Below are 16,479 nucleotides of genomic sequence, written 5' to 3' on the forward strand. Positions count from 1 at the left end.
CAAGTCCCTTTCTCGCTCCGGGCCGTGGTTCCCCGTACATTAAACCGGGACGATCTTAGTTCGCACCCTTGGGGTGAGTGCAAGAAGCACATCTGGGGGCAGCGGCAGCGAGCGAAGGCGCCGCCCGCCGAGCCCGTCGCTGTCGTCAGAGGCGCAGTGCGCACTCTTGGAAGGGAGGCGTGCGTTCCCAGCTCCCGTTTTCAACTCTTGAAGGAAAAATATAAAACCGGGTGGGGGGAGATGCATAATGACAAAGTGCCGCTGGGACATCGGCAACACTAAATCAATGAGAACGAGTTCGTGTTCTTGCGAATGAAACCTGTTTGGCTAGCACTCACTGGGCACCAGGCACTTCGCCGGATCCATACCCGACCCATGTGTTACTCCGGTTATGCTCAAAACTCCGAAACAGGGCTGGGCACTCCCACTGTACGGAAGAGCAAAGTCAGGGAGTGGACGTCCGGCGTGCAAGCCCCCTGGGTGACACACGGAGCCTCTGATTCCAGGAGGAGTGGCACTGAGGGTGCAAGAACGCGGGACTTGCTGCAGGGTAACCGTGCCGTGTCCTGTCCCAATCAGGTCACTTCTGAGAATGAGAAGTGGCCTCCTAACAATTATGCTGGGGTCACAGGCACAGACAGGGACTGTCCTGGGCAAGCAGCACACCTGGTCACCAACAAAGCACCCCCCCCCCACACACACACACACAGAGCATGTCCCTGGGGCTTGGATTCAGGAATCCTCCTTCCCCGTTTACCCCTAGGGTTTGGATCTGACCAAGCTACGTGACCTTGGACCAGGCACTTGACACGTCTGAGCCTCAGTTTCCTGATCTGTAGAATGGAGGAAACAAGCACCTCTGACCAAGCAGGGGTTGTTCGAACTCATTACTTTCAGGGTTTTAAGCAGGAAGTAAAAGCTTGGCGGGAAGAAGGGCTCAGTATTTACAACCCTTGGTTGATGGGAGATGTTCCCCCTGCAGGACAGAGACGAGAACTCACTTAGAGGTAAGTCACTCCCTGGGCCAGTGGGCTGGTTGGCTCCCGTCAACCATTCTGCAGGGCAGGGGCCACCCCACCTCCCACGGCTCAGCAGTTGGACTGCATTGCTAGCCAGATGTTCAGCAGCTGCCACATTCCACCAAGGGCAGCCCCACCTCTGGGGCTAGAGTGTGTCTCTCTAATAGCAGGCACGACCGGACTGCATGAGTCACGAGATATCAGGCCTGAGGCACGTCACTGGAATGGAGAAGGGGCCTGTTCTCCACCCGTCTGGGGTGCTGGGACTGGGCTTGGCAGATAATGGTTTAATGCCACGAGCAGGCACCCGAAGGCTACGTACCTTGGCAGAGAAGCCAGTGGGGGTAGGGAGAGGGGCCTGGGGGCATGAGACCCCATCCCAGAGGTCTTCAAAGAACCCCCATCTCCTTGGCACCACCTAACACCAGACACCAATAATCCTGTTTTGACCTTCCTGACCCCTGTCCTCCCTCCCAAATCTACCAAGTTATCCCAGGTCATTGGTGTCTACCACACCCCGCACCCCTGCCTTGGTTGATTTTCAGGTTCTCCGTGGAGAAGCACACCTTCTCTGAGTGCCCTCCTCCCGAAGGCTTGGAGCGGGCACAGCCCAGCTCTCTATATGGCCTTGGGCAGAGACCCTTGTTCTCAACAGGAGGCGGGAGAGGGGACCTGGGTGGGCCCTTCCTAGGAAGGTGGACGGTTTCCAGCTTATTTCTGCCAAGGATTTGACCTGATGACGTGTAAACTCGGATGCTGTGATGGTGGGAGCAGCGGGAGCATCTTCTTTCACCGCGTGCAGGGAAAGCAAAGACAGCTGCTCTGTGGACAGCCAGGACCACGGGAGCACACGCGGGTGGGCCAGGGCAGAGGCAGCGGCAGGGGGAGGACAAAGCCGCCTCACTGAGCAGCCCGGGAGCCAACTCGGGCCCCAGGCTGTCTCGGCCTTGGCAGCTCTTCCCACCAGGGGTTCCAGGAGACCCTCCCATGTCCTCTGAATGTGAACTCCTCTTTTCTGCTTAAACCAACTCCGTCCAAGCCAAACCGGCCAAGAGCCCTGGATGCTTCACAGTCCTGCCCATGCGACCTGTGTTTCTGGACTGACCTGTGCTGGCCAAGCCCCCACCTTGCAAACCCTGGGCTATTGCCCACTCTCCTGCCTGGAATGTTCCCCTCTGCCATCCCACCCTTTGGGACCTGACCCAAATCCCTCCTCCTCCTCACTAGCCTGTCTGTGCTACTGGACTCTCGGTTTTGAGTTTATTTCTTGACTCAGTGTCTTCAGACTGAACCAGCGGTCAGCTGAGGTCCTCTGCACCACACCCTTCAAATTCCCCAGACCTCTGACTTTGCTTGATAAGCCCCCTGGAGCAGAGGGGAGTTGCAGGGCCCCAGCACCCCCCTCCCCAGTGGGAAGACCCTGGCCAAGCCAGTGGCCTTCCTGCTACAGTGTGTCGGCTGAGATGGATTAACCCGTGTACTTCCTCCCACTCCCTGGTCACTGGGTGTGTCCCACTCTCGGGGTGTGCCGTGTGTGAGTGTGTGTGCGCGCGCACACAGCCAGAGCCCCTGCTGCCAACCAGCATGGGGGGACCAAAGACATACCACCCAGCTAGTAAAGAGGTCCTTTATTTCCACATCAGACAGAATTGGACTGTGGCTGCCCCCCCTCCCCCGCTGAGGACAGGAAGAGCTGTGGGAGGGTCCTGGGCGCCCTGTGGCACCCATCTTCCCGGTGCCAAGGCCCTGCCATCTGTTGGAAGAGGCCCGGGAAAGCGGAGGCGTGCCAGGAGGAAATGCCAGGGAATCCTGGACAGAGGCCGGCAGGGAGGCCTGGCCACAGGGGGATTCTCCAGCAGCACAGGCCGCAAAGGCAGCCAGGCCTCCACGCCCAGCAGCGGCCTCCCTTGGAACAGGTGAGGGCTGCTTTGGGAGTGTCAATCAGTCAAAGGCCCTCTGGGGTCAATGGGGTCACAAAGGGGAGCCCCCTGCTACCTGCGCCCCCTGACCCAGGCCTCCTCAGGCCCTTGAGCCCAGCTCTTTGGACAGGCCACAGAGTGAAAGGGGCCCCAGGATCCTGAGAACGAAGCATTCCATGAAGCCAATGACCTCCCTGCAGGGGTGGGCCACCCTGGCTGGCCCAGCAGGCTGCACCATGGCCCAGGAGTCCCGGGCCTCGGGTTCCACTGCTGAGAACCCTCTAGGACCTTGAGTTTCTGGCCTGCCCGTCCCTTGACTGTACAGAGCTGCTGGGTGTGTGTGTGGAGGGTGACGGAGAGGACTGCAGTGGGACAGAAGGCTGCCCTAGGACTGGGGCTCTGGCCCTTGCTGATCCCACCCTGGATCTCTGCAGATACCCCCCCAGCCTCCCAGGTACCAACCTGCCTGGGCCCAGGCTTTCAAGAGTGAGTAGCATGTGAGCGCCACAGCGTGCTTAACGTGACTCCCCAGCATCCAGAGGGTGTGCAGCACACAGTGGCCCCCAATAAGCAGCTGTGGGTTGATTGTAACAGGTGTATGTGCACAGATGGACTCGTGCACATGTGTGTACCACACACACAGGCACGTGTCCACACGTATACATGTGCAAGCACGCATGCGTTATTGACACCGTGGTGTGCGTGTTTGGGTGTGCACGGCAGGGAGTGTATGCAGCGGTGATCCCTGAGTGTGCACGCTGACTCCTGCAGATGGAGGAGGCATGGGCACGAACTCGGAAGGGTGTGTGCTCACTCGGGAGGGTTCGCAGCAGCGGGCTCTGGGCGCTCCTGCCAGGCGGAGCGCGCTCACTGCCAGCTGGCACAGCTCGGGGGCAGACTCTTTAGAATGGCCTCCAAGTTCTGCTTGTCAGCACGGATCTCGGCGAGGTCACTCTCGAAGCTCTGGATCTGCAGTTCCTGCTGTTCAGACTCCTGCTCCAACAGCCTCAGTTGCTCCTGCAGGGGCCCGGGCGGGCCTAACCGCAGCCTCAGGCGCTCCAGGGCCTGTTGGGTCTTGGTCAGGGCCCGGCCTGGGGCTCGATGGGTGTCCAGTGATTCTGCAGAGGGGCAGAGAGCCTCAGCGTGGGCCAGCTCCCTGCGGGCCCCAGAAGCTGTTCAGCCCCCACCCCAGAGACCCTTCCCAGTCCAAACCTTCCAGGACTTGGACTGCCCACAATCCACCAGGAAATCGAGGGACCGAGAGGGCAGTGTGATAAAGGCCTAGTCTGGGTACCCAACAAGCTCATGTGCAGACTCTGGAACATTCCCCCTGACAGGTGGCACTGGGCAACTGTTAATGCTTGTTGTTGGTGTTACTACTGCTGTTTTAAAAAGGCCTCGGATGAGTCCTGAGCCCAGTGTCCTCATCTGTAAAGCAGTGGTGTGTACATGGTCCCCTTGGTGCCTATGGGTTCCAACACGCACGTCCATTCACCAAGAGCGCACCCTCCCGGAGACCACCTATGCCGGGTGTGGGGGGATGGGTGGTGGAAACAGGGTCTCTGGCTGCAGAATGGGAACGAGGAGGCAGATGGACAGGAGGGGCTCAGACCTGGGGAGCAGGCAGCAGAGGTCTGGGACTTCCTGGAGTCTCCCCAAGAATAAAGCAAGGGGGTGGGGCCTGGTGCTCTCATTTGAACTTGGTGGTGATGATGGCATCAAACCCACAGGCTACCTGCCCCGCCTGGCCCTTGTCATGAAGGGTGACATTCAACAGGAAGACAGGGCTCAGCCAGGTGACGAGGAAGTAAGTTCCAAATGGCTTCGACTCCCACAGGGCCCGGCTGGGCCCCGGGCTCCCTACGGCCTCGAATTTCCTGGGCAATGAAGGCTTCGAGGAAGGGCAGGCAGCAGCAGGGGCGGAGCCGGGGCAGAGCGGGGCTGAGCTCCGATGCCTGGGCAGGTTCTGCTCCCCGCAGACCTGGAGAGGCCCCGCTGTCCTCAGGAAAGTCCAAACAGCCTGGCCTCTGAGGAGCTTCAGAACTGGGTGATGGCCTCCCTTCCACCTGCTTATCTGGGGCTCCCAGGAGCAGGGTCCAGTGCTGTTCACTCCTGCGTCCCCAGGCCAAGCACGGTGCTGGCATGAATGAATGAGTGAGTGAATGAATGAAGGAGTGAATGAATGAATGAGTGAATGAATGAATGAATGACAAGGACAACGGCCAGTGCGGTGTATCCTCATAGAGTTCACAGGGCGATCCCAGAGGGGCCCCCCGGGGCGCAGAGGGGAGGGGCCCCCGGGACGCAGAGGGGCAGGGCCCAGCCTCGGGTCCTCCTTACCCAGCCTGGCGAGCAGCTCTGACAAGGCCTTGACGTCCTCCTCCAGGGTGGAGCGAGATTCCTGGATCCGCTGCTCCATCTCACTCAGCCCAGCACCCACCTTCAGGAGGGAGGAGGGAGGCAGAGCTGGAGCGGCCCCTGCTGGCTCAGGGGCCGGGAGGAAGTGGGGTGGAGGCCTTGGCACACGTACCTGCTCAGCGTCCTCCAGCTCCCGTCTCAGTGCTCCTGAGACCAGCACCTGCCGCGAGGCCTGGCGGAGCGCAGCCCGCGTCTGGCCGGAGAGCCGGCTGGCCCGGCGGCGATCCTGCTCCCCCTCCCTCCGCGAGGCCTTGGCGAGCTACAGTGGGTGACAGTGCCGCAAGAAGAGGGCGACAAAGTATGTCCTCTGAAGGCAGAGACCACTGTGGCGGTAATGCCAGCAGGTGCAACAGTCAGCGAGAGCCGGGGAGACACGCACCCATTAGAACTGGGCCCCAGTTAAAAAAGAACCACCTGAGGTTTAGGGAATAAGGCCAAACAGACTACGTGTGAGTTCTGGTGATGTGATTTAAGTTACTGAACCAGCGGGGCCTCAGGTTCCTCACCTGTCCCATGGGGACAGCAATGACAGCCTGAGACCCACGGAGCCCTCAGTGAGTGTGGAATATTCAGCACCGCATCTGGGGAAGGGGCGGATCTGCAGGGGCAACTCTTATATGACAGCCCTCCCACAGGGAAGGACGCCATTGTCATCCCATCTGTGTCCCTGACCTTGGCATTGTCCTTGGCCAACAGCTCGGCTTCCTTGGCCTTCTTCTTAGCACTGGAGGACACAGATGCCGCGTTTCCCAGCGTCCTCTCCACCTGCTTGGTCTTCTTTTTCGCCTCCGCAAGGAGCCTGCCCCGGACGATGCTCGCCTTCCTCCTCAGCGCGGCCTGGTCCTTGGGCCCGGGAAACTGCAGCTTCATTCCTGCAAACCCGGCTGAGGCTGTCAGGAGGGCCTGGCTCGTGGCCCGAGAGCCTGCGAGACGCCTGACCAGCTCCAGACCCTCAGACCCGAGTGGAGGTCGAAATGCAGAAGGCCTGTGTGTAACCTACTCAGGGTTATGGAGAGGATGGCAAGTAAGTGAGACATACTGCCCAGGGAATTCAAGATTCCTATTATACTATGATACGTATTAAAGGTACAGATGACATGCTGGTCAATGCCTGGGCCACTGCTGGGGTGGGAACCACAGGAGACTACACAGCAAAATCCATGGAGCTCTCTGCTGTTGTTTATTTTTAATTTACTTTTTTTTTTTAATCTTCACCTGAGGATATTTTCCCATTGATTTTCTAGATAGAGTGGAAGAGAGGGAGGGAGAGAGGAGAAACATCAACGTGAGAGAGACACATCAATTGGTTGTCTCCTGCACGACCTGGACCGGGGCTGGGGATTGAACCTGCAAGCTATGTACATGCCCTCGACTAGGAATCAAACCTGTGACCCTTTGGTCCACAGACTGAGGCTCTAACCACTGAGCAAACCAGCCAGGGCGAACTCTCTGTTTTTATGTACTACCTATTCCTAAAAAGGCATCTCATAGTGACAGATAAATCAAGAGTCGGACCACTGCCCTGGCCAGTGTGGCTCTGTTGGTTGAGCATCGTCCGGTGCACGGGTTTGAGTCCCAGGCGGGGCACATACTCAGGTTGCAGGTTCCACCCCCAGCCAGGGCACAAGTGGGAGGCAACCAATCGATGTGTCTCTCTCACATCGATGTTTCTCTCTCTGCCTCCCTCTCCCTTCCTCTCTAAAAAAACCCCAAAGAGTTGGACCATTAAAATGAAAAACCGGGGACCACCTATAACTGAGGCGGGGGGGGGGGTGAGGAAGGGAAGAGGGGGAGTGAGAAGTGTCAGAAAATTAAGATAATGACTTTGCAGGTACTAAATGCCCTCTTTACCGATGAGCTTCCTAGCAACCAAGACCGAAAGGGAAGTACAATCCACATAGGTTTTATTATCTAACAAGAAGTAGTTTCCTTCTGTAAAGAGAGACTTTTTCCTTTCCTTTCAGATGAATTTGTTAGGGAAATTTACCTTAAGGTGTACTGAATCCAGTAGACAAAGTCACATTTTAAAAAGAATCAAGCCTTGCCCTGGCCGGTTTGGCTCAGCGGTTGGAGCATTGGCCTGCGGTCTGGAGAGACCCGGGTTCGGTTCCCGCTAAGGGCATGTACCTCGGTTGCAGTTTGTCCCGGCCCTGGTTGGGTAGTGCGGGTGGCGACCACTCGATGTGTCCCTTTCACATCGATGTTTCTCTCTCTCTCTCTCTCTCCCTCCCTCCCACTCTATCTGAACAAAAATATTGAAAAATGTCCTCGGGTGAGGATAAAAAAAAATTAAATTAAAAACATATAAATAAAAAGAATCAAGCCTTCTAATCTTTATGGGCATAACATGACCTAATTGCTCTATGAAGGCAATCCAGAAATTACATCTGCTTTGCTTCTTCTACACAAAATGTGTATTCTGTGGAGTCCTAATTATACAGGGTGTTAATAAATGTCAGGGGGGGATGTCAATTAAGGTAAAATAAAGTTAACTAGGTGTCTTGCTTGCAGGACTTCTCAGGGCCTTTCATGTTCCAAGGTGTGCCTGTGAGGCCTCAGAGGGAGCTGCAGGACAAGGCGTTTCCTACCCGCATTTGAACACAAACCCTCCCCCGGAAGAGCGTATTGCGGGAGGGGCCCTGGAGCACACCCTGGGGGAGGCTGCTCCACATTCATTCGGGAAGTTTCCTTCCATCCTGAACACCAACTGAGCACAGGGGTGGGAGTGGGGAGAAGAACCCAGGGTAGAGGTTTGAGCATGTCCTCGCGTGGATTACCAAGCAGCGCCGGGAGGCAGATTTCCACGTAGTGCTCCCAAGACCTTCCTTATTCTCAGAACCATCCAGCGATGAGAAGGTGATGCCTTGTGAGGTGGTGAGCACACCATCACCAGAGGCAAGCTAGCTAAGAGTAGATGAATCCCCTGTCTGGTGTGAGGGTGGCGGCACATGACTTTAAGGCCCTTTATAATTCTACTGTTCTAAAGTCCTAATATTCCATGATTGTCTATCACCGCATCTACATCCTCCTAAACGTGAAGCAGAGACAAGCACGTATAACCACGCCTTTCCCACTTGAAGGCCCCTAACCAGGGGGTCCCCAGGACTTGAGTGCAGGGGAACCTAGAGGATCGGAGCTACTGCCCAGTCCCCTCTGCCTACGTCTTACGGGCAGTGGGTGGGGCTGGGGAGCGAGGTTGGGGACCAAGATGACAGTGGAGGCCTGACTTTGGTCTCGGACCCTGAGAGGCACTGAGGGCTCAATGTGTTCCTGTCCTGATCCAGCTCACGGCGACAGAGCCACACGTGCAGGGTGAGGGGCTTCTCTGGGGAGCACAGAGGACATTCAGGAGCCATGTGGGGACACCGAGGTGTACAACTGCAACACTGCTGGTTTCTGCTCAGCTCAGCTCTGACCCCGGCACAGATATCACTCCCGCTCCTCGGTCTATCCATCTGTGAAATGGGAGCACTTAGCCTCACTTTCTTAAAGCTCAAAAAGAGACCTGGCTGGCACCAGTCCATACCCCCTACTTTTTTTTTTTTAATCCTCACCCGAGGATATTTTTCCATTTATTTTCAGACAGAATGGGAGGGAGGGAGGGAGAGAGAGAGAGAGAGAGAGAGAGAAACACATCTTATGTGAGAGAGCCTATCTCACATCAATTGGGTGCCTCCTGCATGACCCTGACCAGGGCCAGGGACTGAACTGCAACCTAAGTACATACCCTTGACCAGAATCGAACCCATGACTCTTTGGTCCGTGAGCCAACGCTCCAACCACTGAGCCAAACCGGCCAGAGCCCCATACCTCCTTCTAAGGAATTCTGTGTCCCTTCCCATGGCCCCCACTCCACACTGGACCACGGCAGTCATATTTGTACCAGGTGACGGGAGCCTGGCAGAGTGGACCAGCCCGGGACTGGACAGCCCATGGCATCGGATTCTCTTCCCATAAGGTTCTCAGGGCTCTGCGTGTGGTCTGATGATGGAGGACCAGGTGGGCAAGTACCTGGTGAGCAGTCTGAGATGGGGAGAGACAAGCAGCTACGGGACAGGTCCTGGCAAAGGCCATTGTCCCCCTGGCTTATGCCCACGAGACTGGGCCCCTGTGCCCTGCCACCAAGTCTGTTCAGGTGCTTGTCACGGGCATTTGCGTATCAATGAGATTAGGGCTCCGCAAGGCACGCCTACCTTCCAGGTCAGCCAGCAGGGTCCTAGCTCCCATGACGGTCACTGTGGCAGCCTGGACAGATGAGGAAGCCTGGGTCAGGGCAGCTCTGGCCTCCTGTTGCAGCTGGAGAGAGAAGAGAGAGGCTGGGTGGGTGGCATGCAGGTCCGCCGCCTAGAGTCAGGGCGGGTGGGCACCAAACCCACATATACCGAGTCCCAAAACATCACCCAAACTCTGACACTTAATTATGTTGTTTACCAGGAACACCTGCTTTGTTTTATTTTACAAATGTTAGTCCCCGAATCTCTCTCCCGAGAAGTTACGTGCCCTGGGAAAGCCTGAAGGAAAACCAACATGGCAACTTAAGGCAGAAAGGAGGACCGGAAATTTCTTTTCGGAACACCGCTGGATCTCAACCAGCACATCTGTTTGCTCTACAACTTTTCCCCCAGAAAATCAGTTTCTTCCCTCCCCCCACCACTAAACCAGACCAGGCAAAGCAAATGGGTCTGATGGGTGAACAGATACACAGAATGTGGTTCATCTACGCAATGAATAGTATTCAGTCACGAAAAAGAAGGAAGTACTGATAGACGCTACAAAGTGGGTGGACCTCAAAATCACGGTACGTGAAAGGAGCCAGACACAAAGCTACGTATTATATGATTCCACGTATGAGGAATAGCTAGGATGGGGAAGTCCAGACAGATGGGTGGCCGCCAGGGGCTTTCTGTTCAGGTGCTTTCTGTTCAGATGTGGGGGTGACTGTTGAACAGGCATGGGTTTCTGTTTGGGGTGATGAGGGTTTTGGAAGTAGACAGAGGTGGTGGCTGTGCAACACTGTGAAGGTGCTAAATGCCACCGCATTGTACCCTTAAAAATGGTTTGTTTTGCCTTGGCTGGTTTGGCTTGGCGGTTTGAGTGTTGGCCCACACACCAGAGAGTTCAAACGGTTGCAGGTTCGATTCCGGTCAAGGGCATGTACCTCGGTTGCAGTTCATCCCTGGCCCTGGTCGGGCTTGTGTGGGAGGCAACCAATCGATGCGTCCCTCTCACTTCGATGTTTCTCTCTCCCTCTTCCCTTCCCACTCTATCTGAAGATAAATGAAAACATGTCCTTGGGTGAGGATGAAAAAAAAAGTGGTTTGTTTCGTGTTATGTGAATTTTAGCTCAGTAAAAAATAGTAAATAGATAATATGGGTTTGAAGGGCCACGAAATGCTGCCCTGGGCCCTCGTGTCCCAGTCTGCCTCTGAACCCTTAGCAGGAAGGAGGGGTGTGTGTGTAGGGGGGCGCTCTGGGGGGTAGGCACCGCCCGCTGGGCTCTGGCCCTGACTCTGCCATGGCGCTCAGAGTACCCGGGACCCGCTCTCTCCTTGGCACCCCTACTCCAGACAAGGGTACCACCGGGGGCCCTGGCACAGCACAGCTCCCCCAGCGTGTGCCAAGCGCGGGGCCAGCTCTTCAGATGCAGGCTCGCTTCTCACAGGCAGCCTTACCCCGTCCCGTTTTTAAAGGGAAGAGAGGGGAGGCTACAGATAAGCCGTTTCTGTGATAAGTCAGGATCTGAATAAGGTCAGTAGGTAAGTTCATTGTATCCTGTCTTGCTGACTTCCTTATTTTGACACGTGTACTGTGCTTAGTTAAACCGTGGACATAAGGGGGATCTGTATGAAGGGTACAGGGGAATTCTTTGTACTCTGTTTGCAACCTTTCTGTAGGTCTAAAATTATTTCCAGATGAAAAGTTAAAAAAAAAAATTTAAGAGGTCTTTATACTTTAATAGGTTGGACACCACCAGACTAGGCTAAAGTCACCCCCTACTTCTCCCCGAATTCCCCAATCATTTAGCACCGTCTCCACTCCTGGGAGCCGTGCCAAACCGCAGGGGTGCGCACTATGCGTAGAGGAGGTGCTCTGTGCACACTGGGCGGGTGAACTGTGGGAGGAAAGAATGAATGAAGACCCATCCCAGTTGAAACCGATGCTGACTAAGGGCGGTGGGCATGGCCCTGGGTGCTGCTGGTGCTGCTGGTCTGTCCTTCCTGTCCCCTGCCCTGGCTGACTGTGAGGTTCTCTGGAGTTCTGGGGAGACCCTGGAGGCAGGAAAAGAACTACCCTGGCCTTGGCCCCTCCCTCCCCTGCAACTCAGCCCCCAGATCTCCTCTGGGGCAGCCCTGACCCCCTCCAGGTGCCTGCCTCAAAGGACAAAAGCCTACCTGCATGAGGGGCTCTGTCTTGTGCAGCATGGAGTGGGCCGTCGCCTGCAGGGCCCGGGCAGCCTCAGTGATCCCCTGCTCCCTGGACATGACCGTCTTCTCCAGGTCCTGCACCCTCAGGCTCAGGTCCCTGGTCCCGGAATTCTGCAGGGAGACGGAGGGCTCAGGCAGGACCTGGCAGGAAGGTCCACGGGGCAGATTCTCTCTGGGGTGCCAGGCACCAGGGGCAGGGATGGCAGGAGTAGGGGCAAGTGGACACAGGGAAGCAGAGGGGTGAGGGTGGGATCTGTCTCTTAAGGTTCAAATTCCAGCCCCTCCAATCTCTAGGAAGTGCAGCATCAGGCAAGTCAGCTAACCTCCCTGGCCTGCATTCCCTTCCCCAGGTCCAGCCACTTAGCAGAAACCTTGGGGCTGGTGTATCCCCAACTCAGACTTCCCGGGCTCGAGGGGGGCGCCGCTGCACCCGCACCCCACGTCGTCTAACCGCCCCAGCAGCATCTGGGAAACCAGGACTCAGCCAAACGCATTACTACCTGCTTATCACTTCACTGGCGGGGCGGAAGCAGAGACCCGCACAAGCAGCCTGGGGCTGGTCAGTCTTGCTCACAGTTTGCCCCAAGTGCATTCGTATAAGCTTAGCCTTTTTTCAAAGCTCAGTTCCTGAGTTCTGGGATTGCAGGATTACCGAGAAGACACACGGAACAGATTCGCCCAGACGTGATGAGTGTAGGGTGGCAGGCACAGAGAGGCCGACACCCATGGAGGGTCACCTGTGCATTACTGACCACTCCCCGCGGACACACAGCCCTTCAGTGACCCAATGGGCGCGCTCCCCCTGACAGACAAGTAACCAAGGCACAGGGAGGAACAGTCCTTGACCAAGGTCATGGCTGGAGCAGCGGCGCTGGGATGGGTCCCAAGTCCACCTGGTGCCGTTGCCAATGCCACCGTGATGGGGAAGAGGCTCCACCTTGATATTATTATTGTAATCAACAACCCAGATCAGTCAAGTGCTAACTTTGTGCCAGGCAGGCGCTCTGCCAAGCCCTGGAGGCGGATTATCTCATTTTGATCGACGGCTACAGAGTTAGAAGTAAACCACGGCATCTGCTTCTGCCTGGGCCACACTGGTTTCCCAGCTGCCACGTTCCCCCGTCCCCACCCCATGCAGGACACCAAGAGCGGCCGAGCTGACCAGTGCTGCAGGGGCAGCCAGCGAGGTCAGGGGCAGGGCTGTGTCTGTGCCAGCTTGCTGCATGGCGGCCAGCACCCTCTCAGCTTCAGGCAGCACCTCGGCCACAGCTCTGCCCAGTGTCTTCTGGGCCACCTGGACCTCCTGGTACCTGAGAGGAGACAGAGTCAGGATGGCCCAAGGAACAGGGCGCAGGGCTTTCCTTCCCGTCGCTGTCCTGTGCCCCCTTCCCCAGCCCTCGATTTTAAAAAATCCTCACCTGAGGATTTTTTTCCATTGATTTTCAGACAGAGTTGGAGGGAGGGAGGGAGGGCGGGAGAGAGAGAGAGAGAAAGAGAGGGAAACATCGATGTGAGAGAGGCACATTGATAGGTAGCCTCCCGCAGGACCCCAACCAGGACCGGGGATGGAATCGCAACCGAGGTCTGCGGGCTGACACTCTAACCGCTGAGCCAAACTGGCCAGGGCCCAGCCCTCGAGTTCTGAAGGCCTCTCCCAGCTGCCCGGACAGAGCCTCCCTCTGCGGATCGGACCCAGCAGCTGGCCTCAGAAACTGGCTGCCGCGCTGCGGATTTCAAATGCATGGAAAAGGCCGCAGAGGGATCTATTCAGGTTTCTTCACCCACTCAACTGAGCCGCGCTTTTCTGGAGGGCTCACACTTGGTTTCTCTTTAAGAAGCACATGTTTTGCACATGTCTGGCTCCTCAGGATGAATCGCGAAGTGGAACATGCCTGGCGGGGAGGGCAGCGGCCCAGAAGCAGTATTGGCTCAGCTGTGCCCTGGGTGCCCGGGGACGTGGAGACCCCTGGGCGGCAGGACTGCTCTGTGCCCGTTAGCCCTGAGGTGCTGTAATCAACAAACTCCAACAGCTTTCCTGCTTGTCCAGCCGCCCACTTCCATCCACCTGGCCCGCTCCCATCCCTCACCCCTTCTCAGAGAGCCAGAGCCCCTGCCCCAGGAGTGGATCATGTGACCTCACACCAGCCATGCTGATTGGCTCAGGGCTGGCCACCTGATCTGAGCTGGGCCAATCAGATTCTCCCCCCTAGAAGCCCACGTGGGGCTTGGGCAGACTTGGTGGGTCTCCATTGACCCTCTGAGCAAGAGAGATATAAAGGGGCACCCACAGCAGAGAGTAGAGGCCAGGAAGCTGGTGCCAGAGAGGAGCCTCCTCAGGGACATGGGGTGGGGCTGGGTGTTGTTGCAGGGAAGAGAGGGCCCTCCGTTCAGGCTGTTGTTCCTTCTCTCAAGAGGCTGAGCTGCACCCCCATGCGTGAGGGGGTTCTTGTAACACCACCAGATGGGCCCAAGACCCAGACATCCTGACCCGACACAGAATGTCAGGGAAAGGAAGCCAGTTCCAGAACCAGCAGCCTCTGGCCAGACCCTGTCGACTCCGGGAGGCCAAACCAAGCTCCTACCCGTACCTGGTAGGGCTCCGCTTCCTCCAGCTCACCTGTCCTCCAGCTCCCGCTGAGCATCCAGGGCCAGGCTGCCCTCCACCAGGCTCCGGAGAAGCGTGTAGCTGGTGTTGGAGGCGAGCAGAGCCCTCTGAGCTGTGGCCTTGATCTCGGTGGCAGTGTCCTTGTGGCTGCATGAAAATATCCCCCACCCATGGCCAAGAGCTCGCAAGGAAGGGGGCCTTGGCCCCAACCCACAGCCCCCGCGCCCTGGGCCTCTTGCCATCCTGGAGTACAGCCAGGCCCTCTGCTTGACGCACAACAGACAGACAGGAAGGGGACCCGTCCCGTTCCTGTTACAGAGAGTTCACGCCTGCTGTCCTGGCAGGGAGGAATAGGGATGGCCCTTTATCACACACGCAGTCTCGCTTCGGACAGTAAATTACATGGTCACTCTAATCAAGACGGCACAGAAGAGGGTGGTCAAGACCCGGATTCGAATCCCGACTCTCTCACTTGCAGGCTGTGTGTCCTCAAGCAAGTCACTTAACGTCTCTGAATCTGTTTCCTCATCTGTCAAATGGGCCTGAGGTCCCCAGGGCACAGCGGAAGGGGAAAACTGCTGCAGATTCGGTGTCTGGCTGCTTCTCACAGGCAGCGGGGGACATCACCCAAGCGTCCATGGATGGAGGACAGGGAAAACAGATGTGTCTTGCCCACACAACGAGCGGTATTGGTTGTGAGAAGGGAGGAAATGCTGGTATATGCTACGCATGGGTGGTCCCTGAACCCATTCTGCTACGTGGAGGAAGCCAGACGCAAAAGCCCACACCCCGAGTGACTCTACACGCAATGTCCAGAATGCGGAGATCCAGACAGACAAAGTAGGCTGGTGGTTGCCAGGGCCTGGGAGGTTGAAGGGCAAGGGAGAGTAATCCCAATGGGTACAAGGCTTGTTTGGGGGTGATGAGAATGTTTTAAAATGGATTGTGGGGATGGCTGCACCACTCTGAATACACTGCAAACCACTGACTTATACACTTCAAACAGGTGAATTTTAGGATATGCAGATTTTATCTTAATAAAGCTGTTATTTTAAAAAAGACAGTAGATGCTCTCAATGCCTTCCGTCGACCAAGGTACCTTTGAGCCCCACTCCCGGCACCTCTGAGGTGTCCATGGTGTCCTCACACACCTATCCTTCCCACGGCGGTGACACTGCCCCCCAACCAGGGAGCACTTGTCCTCCGCTGATTCCAGCTCCTAAGGTGGGGAGATCTGTGGGCTGATCCTGGCCCTGGAAACCCCTACAAGAAGGGCTGGGCTCCATGCATAAGGGCGTGGGCAGGACCTCACTATGCTCCCAGGGCCTGGGGGCTCACCTCCTGGCGAGGACACGGGCCTCTGTGGCCAGGTGGCTCCAGTTGGTGGGCTGACCGGAAACTTCCTGAGGAATCACCTTTAGAGAAAAGACGAAAAGAGGACGGAACTGATGGCCCATCCCTGAAGGGCAGGGGTCCCACCTACTAAGTTGTCGGGCAGAACCGAACGGTGCCAGTTCCTTCAGAAATGCTCTAGGTCAGCATCCGGGGCGCGGCACCCTGGAACGTGGAAATGACAGGGAGGACACCCTCCACTTCCTGGGACCAAGCCTTGTCCTCTGCACATGTTATCTAACCGAACCAGCGGAGGACGCTCTATGGGTCTCCCATGCTGGCAGATGAGGAAACCGAGCCTCCCAAAGGGGAAGGAGCTATGCCCAAGGTCGGCAGGTCAGTGGCACTGAGCCCAGGCTCCGTGTGGGCAGGGGACTCCCGGAGGTACCAGAGATGCCAGGACAGTGGCCGCATGCAGGATCTCCTCTTCCGAGGACCCCAAGGCTGCTTCCAGGTCTGCCAGCTGGACACAGGTCTTCTCGGCTCTGGCCTGGGCACAGCGGGCCCTCCTGCTCAGCCTCTGCAGCTGCTCCTGCGCAGCCTTCACAGCACCCTTGAGGCCTGTCACCTGCACCAGGAAGGCTTCCCGGAACCCTGCAGAAAGCCCAAAGTCCAGGGGGTCACAGAGCAAGTGAGATTTCACATGAAAGCCCCTGTCCTGGGGGGACCCCATCTGTGCCCTCCACTCTCCCTGGGCACAG

The 16,479-nt window shown here is 57.0% G+C and overlaps 1 protein-coding gene across 1 annotated transcript in view; it reads right to left on the reverse strand.

Annotated features, from left to right (window-relative positions):
* Positions 1-2,632: 2,632 nt before the first annotated feature.
* Positions 2,633-16,479, reverse strand: part of LAMC3 (laminin subunit gamma 3) — a 59,009-nt gene continuing 45,162 nt past the window's right edge. Inside the window, exons 19-28 of the mRNA XM_036261699.1 lie at positions 16,167-16,372; positions 15,725-15,801; positions 14,399-14,533; positions 12,944-13,091; positions 11,749-11,892; positions 9,550-9,652; positions 6,029-6,228; positions 5,469-5,615; positions 5,279-5,378; positions 2,633-4,056 (exon numbers count right to left, since the gene is read on the reverse strand). Coding sequence (XP_036117592.1) covers positions 3,806-4,056; positions 5,279-5,378; positions 5,469-5,615; positions 6,029-6,228; positions 9,550-9,652; positions 11,749-11,892; positions 12,944-13,091; positions 14,399-14,533; positions 15,725-15,801; positions 16,167-16,372 — 1,511 coding nt within the window. The 3' untranslated portion in view covers positions 2,633-3,805. The remainder of the gene's footprint in view (positions 4,057-5,278; positions 5,379-5,468; positions 5,616-6,028; positions 6,229-9,549; positions 9,653-11,748; positions 11,893-12,943; positions 13,092-14,398; positions 14,534-15,724; positions 15,802-16,166; positions 16,373-16,479) is intronic.

The sequence above is a fragment of the Molossus molossus genome, unplaced genomic scaffold (genome assembly GCF_014108415.1).
Source record: "Molossus molossus isolate mMolMol1 unplaced genomic scaffold, mMolMol1.p scaffold_m16_p_14, whole genome shotgun sequence".
Lineage (NCBI taxonomy): Eukaryota > Metazoa > Chordata > Mammalia > Chiroptera > Molossidae > Molossus > Molossus molossus.